The 7,195-nt window shown below is 43.1% G+C and overlaps 1 protein-coding gene across 5 annotated transcripts in view; it reads left to right on the forward strand.

Moving 5' to 3' along the window:
• Window positions 1–7,195, forward strand: part of MORC2 (MORC family CW-type zinc finger 2) — a 42,500-nt gene that overhangs the window by 11,997 nt on the left and 23,308 nt on the right. For all 5 annotated transcript variants that reach the window (XM_081801793.1, XM_081801795.1, XM_081801796.1 and 2 more), the window contains exons 4-5: window positions 4,001–4,069; window positions 4,588–4,678. In XM_081801793.1, coding sequence (XP_081657919.1) covers window positions 4,001–4,069; window positions 4,588–4,678 — 160 coding nt within the window. The remainder of the gene's footprint in view (window positions 1–4,000; window positions 4,070–4,587; window positions 4,679–7,195) is intronic.

Consider the following 7,195-nt stretch of genomic DNA (forward strand, 5'->3'; position numbering starts at 1 on the left):
ACAACTGCGCCATCCAGGCGCCCCGCACTACAGCATTTTAGGAAAAGACTTGATTTACTCCAAATACCTCAAGATTGGGTATCTTGGCTGAGATATCTTTAACTTCACACTTCTCTTTTTTGCTTTCTTTTTTTTTTTTTAAGATTTTATTTATTTGACAGACACAGCGAGAGAGGGAACACAGGCAGGGAGAGTGGGAGAGGGAGAATCAGGCTTCCCACGGAGCAGGGAGCCCGATGCGGGGCTTGATCCCAGGACCCTGGGATCATGACCCGAGCTGAAGGCAGACGCTTAACGACTGAGTCACCTGGGTGCCCCAACTTCACACTTTTCTACCTCAGAGCCTTGTTAACACATTCAACAGGAGGAATAAAAGCAACCTCATTTTATGAGTACAATGATAAAATTAGTAATATCCTAATACTATAAAGTTCTTATTGTCAGTATACGGGGGAAAGTATTTTCCTGTCTCCCATTTTGAGACTAGAGTGATACTGAGCTTGGAAATCCCCTTAAACATCAGATTTAGTTTGAATTCACTAAAAAGTCATGTTTTATTTTTTTAAAGATTTTATTTATTTATTTGACACAGAGAGAGAGCACAAGCAGGTGGAGTGGCAGACAGAGGGAGAGGGAGAAGCAGGCTCCAGGAGAAGCAGGCTCCCTGAGGAGCAGGGAGCCTGATGTGGGGCTCGATCCCAGGACCCTGGGATTATGACCTGAGCCGAAGGCAGTCGCTTAACCAACTGAACCACCCAGACGCCCTTAAAAAGTCATGTTTTAAAAGAAGGGTGACAAAGGAACCAGAATCTTAAAGTGTGGAGGTATTCATTTACCCAAAGCATTCCTATTAGATGGGGCCAGACAGTAATGTGCCTGTCAGAAGTAGACTCCGTATTTTTACTGACTTTCTTGACTTCCTTGGATAGGCAATGCCATTCCTCAAAGAAAGATCCCCTTTGTGATGCTAAACCATGGTTAGTAAGTGGAAAATTAGAGCACATGTAACTGAAATGAATACTGCTCAGATTGCAAAAGAACAATGAAGAACTTGGATATTATTTTATTACAACTTCTGTTAAGGACAATATTATTTTTCATCTCTGATTTTTGCCTTACCAGTTCCATTTTACATTTCTTCTGCTTCTTTCTGTCTTCTCCCCAGTGGGAGTTGGATGATGGGATGATGTCAGGCTAATTTGGAAAAGCCAGACTTGGTCATATTGGGGGGAACTTAGATGTGCATCCTTCCAAACTCATTCTGATAATCTTACATAGCTGCTACTAGGATCTGAAGCACAACTGTAAAGAAGGCAGTTTGGCTTTGCCTTCCCTTTCTTGCTTCCAAGATGTATGATGGGAGTGGGAGCATACAACACCCAGCTGCTTAGACTCTCCTCTCTCTAGAACTCCCCCTCCTTCATCAAAGTCCTTTGCTTGGAGGCTTCAGATAACACTCAACTGACTGATAAGTAAATATCAGGTGTTAGGAATACATCTCTAACTGGTGGGATGTCTAGGGAGATAGTTTTGAGCCGGGAAACCTTCTGGTTCTTGATTCTCTAGCTTAGTGCTTCTCACAGAGTGAGCATCCCCTGGGAGCTTGTTAGAAATCAAATTCTCAGGTACCTCCTCAGACCCACACAGACTTTCTGGGGTAGAGCCCAAAATCTGTATTTTTAACAAGCTCTTCAACTGATTCTTAACGCACAATACATTTTGCTCTAGCTGTTACTCTTAGTCTCCTGCTTAAACCCTTCTGCTTAACTGATTTGCTACAGAGAGTAGCATCTACTGGACTGTAAGCTCCATGAAGGCAGTGGTCATATCTGCGTTGTTTACTACTGTCTTCATCACAGAGCCAGGAACAGAGGAAGTGCTCAGTAAATACTCATTGAATAAACAAGTGATGAGGATAAGCATTGTAGCCAGGTGATGATGCCACATTGCCTGTTTCCAAAGTTGAAGAAGTGACTGCTGTGTCAGCTAGTCTCTCTTGGCCCTGAGGCAGTATTGCATATGATCATGTGGACTTGGGTACTACTAGCTGCTTACAGGCTGTTGATCACTATGTGGCCAGGAGGATCCTCTACTGGTGGAACTTTTACCCTTGTAAACCATATGAAAAATATTTAAATGAAGTCCTTGAACAAGGAAGGGATCTCAGGCCCACTGTTAAGTGATGAGTACCTAACAAACACAGGGGCCTTGCAGTAATTTCCTATATAGTGTTCAAGGAATGCTAGTTTGCTTGAACCAATTTCTAGATTCTAACGCAGAATCTTCGTGAATGTTTTATGGCTGAAGTGTACAACAAATGGCTCTTGGCTAGATTTAGAACACTTTTTTTTTTTTTTTTTACCATGCTCTGTATCTGTCCTAGTTTGAGTCTCCATGTAATACTTTGCTTCCTCCAGAAGGAAACTTTGAAGCCTTTTTGCACTTTTCTTGCACTTGCTCATGCTTACTAGATCTCACTTGGATTCTCCACACTGATAAGAGGCACTGCCATAAGGAGAAATTTTCTTATCTACCGTAAGTACTTAATAGGAAGGTCCTTGCTCTTGAAATTTTAAGAAGCACTTGTTATTAATGTTTCAGCAAAGTCAGCTTCCTGAACACTTAGTGATACTTGAAAATCTGTGGTTTATAGTACTTTTAAAATAGCGTTTTAAATTACACTAACTAGTCAATTTAACAGAAGGTGATCATGACTCATTTGAATCTTTAGCCCAAGGGGAGGACAAAGAGTATTTTAAACTGGGATTCCTCAGCTTTGATAGTTCTATAAAGTTGGTGAACCACAGCTTGCGGGGAACAAAAAAGTACTCGGGAACTAGGCTTCAAAGCAGCCTTGGGCTTGTTCCTATAGTCCCTTACGTAGACTTTTTCCTTTTAGTAGGAGTGATCTCCTGATTCCAAAGCCTGTGCTGTTCTCCTTTGTCAGCATAATCCTCATCATTGGTCATAGGCACCTTGGAAACTCCAATATTGCCCCTTTCCCTATTTGGGAATCTCTTCTTTAGTGTTTGTGACATGCTTAGACCCATACTACTTTGAGTAACCACCTGCTACTACAGAAGACAGCTACTGAAAGAAGAGGTTCTTCCACCCACTGAAATGGCAGCCAGTTTGTTTTGTTCCCCTTCTGTCAACCAAGAAGCCCTGCCATGGCTGCACTGTCAAAGGACTTAATTCTCTTGTCAAAAGACTATTCTTCCTTCTAGTCGAGCAAGTCCAGCTGGGAACCAGGCAGTTCTCACTGCATCTTGCGCCATCATATTCCTAGGTTAGGGAGCCATTTCAGGTACCCATAACAAGCAGAGGGTGTGGCAGTGAATACAGATAACCCAGAAATTCAGGTTAGCCTGGGGATAGTCATACACAGACTTAGCAATTTCTCTGGATAGTAACTGCCACCACTGTGCCCACAGCATGTCTGGCTTGATCACATTGTCTGAAGGCTACCCCAGATTTAACCCACAAAGGAGATGCCCTGTTGAATTTGAGCAGTGTTGATAAGGTACAGTGTGTTGTAGTTGGAGTACTTTAGTGACTTGGGATCCATAGCAGAGGGCAGAGGTGGAAGTAATCCAGGTGGAAGAGGCAGAAGGATGATTGAGGTTTGCATTAAATACATGCATATTCAGGGGTGCCTGGGTGACTCAGACAGTGGACTCAGATCATGACCTCAGAGTCCTGGAATCGAGCCCTGAGTTGGGCTTCCTGCTTGGTGGTTAGTCTAGTGGACCAGGTATTTCCTGCCCTCAAAGATTCTGTCAATCTTTGTCATTAACTAGAAAGCATTGGAGAACCTTTGATAGTAATATCCACCCTCAAGGACCCTGACATTTACCTTCTAATAGACTATTAGAAGGAGGAGCTAGGTTTGTCCTAACCTTTTTGGGCCAAATGTCACATTGATCCACCTTTTGACCTTACCCATGTTGCTATCCTCTGGTAGGTAACTACCCAGTAATGGCAACTGCTTCTTTTACAGAAAGGCGAGAGGACCTTCGAGGAGGATTTATGCTTTGCTTTTTGGATGATGGAGCAGGAATGGATCCAAGTAAGTGATGAGATTTCTTCTTTTGGGGAGGATGTAACTCTTTTTATTAAATACTCATTGTGTTGTTTTTCTGTTGCCTTACTATTGTGATTAGAAGATCCACCTGGAGAGAGAGAGAGGTCTGTTGCAACATCTCAGGCTTAATTCCACTAATGGATTTGCCAGGTCTTGTCCTAGCATGGGAGATAGGATCTGAATGGCAACCTGAAGTCAGTCAAATTACCTGTCTTTTGACATTGTATTTATCAGCTTGCACAACATCCTGGAGCTGGAACTACAGAGGGCTCCCTCAGCCTTCATACCATGTTCTGGTAACAGAATAAACTCATAGTGATGGTGGTACTAACAGGCCAGTCAGAGGTTGTCTCCATTTGCCTCATGGTTCTGAATTTCCTTGGGAAGTGGTTTTAGTAGACACACAGCCCTGCTTAGATTTAACAAGGCTCAGACCTTTTATTTTTGAGGATCCTGGGGAAGAAATGCAAATGCTTCACTTTCTTTTGTGCCTGTCACTTCAGGTGATGCTGCCAGTGTGATCCAGTTTGGGAAGTCGGCCAAACGAACACCTGAGTCCACCCAGATTGGGCAATATGGGAATGGGTTAAAATCGTAAGTATACTAGAAGCCTGTTGTAGGACTCAATACAGAATCAAGCAGTACTCTCCTGCTGTTGTCCAATGAAAACTTTGTATTCCTTATCCTTCCATTAGTGTAATTCTGGAGCAGAAGAATTAAGTCAGAAAGAAGTAGTTTTAAGACTTAGCAACTGTCGTTCAGCCAAGTTTTCCTTACAGATTGAAAGAATGAACATCCTAAACATTTGGGGTGAGAGAAGCAAGCTGTAGGTTTCTCTTGGCAATGTGCTCTGGAACCGCATTTCTCCTCCTGATGAAAATTCTTATTTTTACCCTGTGGTTTGAGGATGCAAGTGGTTGTTTTGTGGGGTTAGGATGTATCTGAGATGCTAAAGGGGTTGCTTCATGGCACAGCAGTGTGCCTTGAGCACCTGCCACATGTCATGTTTTGAGCCAGGCACTGGGGATCCAGAGTGAGTAATAGAGATCTGAACCTTCCCTCTCAGAGGACATGGTCTCCACTTCTGTGTCCTGCTAGACCCTGTAGCAGGGACCTACCTAATGTCTTCAGATCCTTTGGGACTTCTTTCTCAGCCCTTGGTTCCCACTTGTTTGTTGTTTGGAATGTGTTGTTCTGATTTTGAGTGAAGCCCCAAGAGAAAGGTTTCTATTTCTGAAATGCTCACTTCCAGCTGTACATCCCTTTGGATGGAATAAGATTTAGTGGAATTGGAGTTTGTACAAATGGAATTCTGAGTCACGTTTCCAGTCTTGCTGTGGAAACATGTTGTTTTGTTAGAGGGTGTGTTTTGGTCAGTCAACAGTATCAGTTGTCCCTCACATGCAGCATGCTTTAGATGTGTGGCAGGGAAGGAGAGTGCTTCCAAAGACATCGGAGACATGGTATCTGGACTTTCTGATTTGTCTTTCAGGGGAGAAACCAAATGGTAATAACAAGTACTTACCATGTGCCAGGCACTGTGCTAAAAACTTTACTTGGATGATCTTATTTAATCCTCCTATTCTCATTTTTTTTTTTGTAAAGATTTTATTTATTTATTTGACAGAGAGAGACAAAGCAAGAGAAGGAACATAGCAGGGGGAGTGGGAGAGGGAGAAGCAGGCTCCCCGCTGAGCAGAGAGCCTGATACGGAGCTGATCCCAAGACTCTGGGATCATGACCTGAGCCAAAGGCAGATGCTTAATGACTGAGCCACCGAGGCGCCCCTATTCTCGTTTTTTATTCTCATTTTCCAATGAGGAAATTGAGATATATGGGGATGAAGTGATTTGCCCAGAGGTATACAAATATTTGCCTGAGTGTAGAGCTGAGATATGAACCAGGTCCTTTTGACTGCAAAGCCGGAGCTGTTATCCATCTCACTTCAGTCATGCAAATTAAAATTCAAATCTCACCTCAGCCACTTAATTATTTCTCTGAGCCTCAGTTTCCTCCTTTGTAAATTGGGATTATAATACGTGCCAAGTAAGTTAAGGATTAAATGCTGTCATTGCTTTGAGAGCCTTAGACTAGTTTCTGGATTCTTATTTTATTTCTCCTTTGTTCTTTCCATTAGCCGATTCCTTGTCTAGGGTAGGGTCTAGGAATCTATAGGTTAGGTTCCCCAAGTGATTCTGTTGCTGGTGCCCTAAATCTCAATAACTGAGGTCTCTTAGAGTCAGTGCGAAAGAAGTCCTGACTTCCCATCTGGATTGTAGGCCAGCCTCCTCCTAGCTGGTCTTAGCAGTTTTGTGGCCGCAGGCAAGCTGTTTCACGTCTCTGAATATCTGTTTTCTAATTTAGAAAATGAGGTTCTATTCTCTGACATTCTCCCTTACAGAGCAAGTTTGAGGAGCAAACTAAATATGACTCTGACAGTACTTAGAAGACCAGGAAGTTGAGAGTGTTGTCATTAGCATATTTTAGTAGAATGAGTTTTGTAAAGGATGCATTGAGTTGGAGCCATCTAGTGTTGAGAGTATATTTATTTTGAAACCAGAAGTTGAATAAGAGTTTCAAGAGGGAGTGATTTATGGTGAGAATAGGGCTGAGAAGCAAGGAAGCCAGCAGAGAGGTGGCATTTTGGGGGTTGTTGCTCTTTAGCCTCCAAGGTCAGGATCAAAGAGGGAAGAAAGAAGCACAAAGTGGAGTTTTTGCCAAATTAGGGCAAGAGCAAGCTTTGACAGAAGGCAAGGTAATATGCCTCATTTTGCTATCCATAAGCTTCAGGGAAGAAGGAGGAGGGCTGTGAAATCTGTCAGAGGAAGCAGCATTGCCAGCATCTTGGGAACTGGAGGACGAGAAAGAGAACTTGGCAGCCCCCGCTGCCAAGTGTCTCTGGATAGTGTCCTGGGCTTTTTCCTGAGCATTTGGGGAAATGGGACATGGCATTCATTTGTGTGTTTGGCATGCCAGCCTGGTTTGTATTTGTACATACAAGAGAGTAATGAGGCTTCCCACTGCCATCCCCTCCCTGGGGTATTATGAAGACTAATGAGATAATAGCCATAAAGCCCCAGAAGTTGCTCAGAAGAAAGGAGCTAAACAGCC

Source organism: Leptonychotes weddellii, chromosome 13 (genome assembly GCF_054177405.1).
Source record: "Leptonychotes weddellii isolate Sample4059 chromosome 13, ASM5417740v2, whole genome shotgun sequence".
NCBI lineage: Eukaryota > Metazoa > Chordata > Mammalia > Carnivora > Phocidae > Leptonychotes > Leptonychotes weddellii.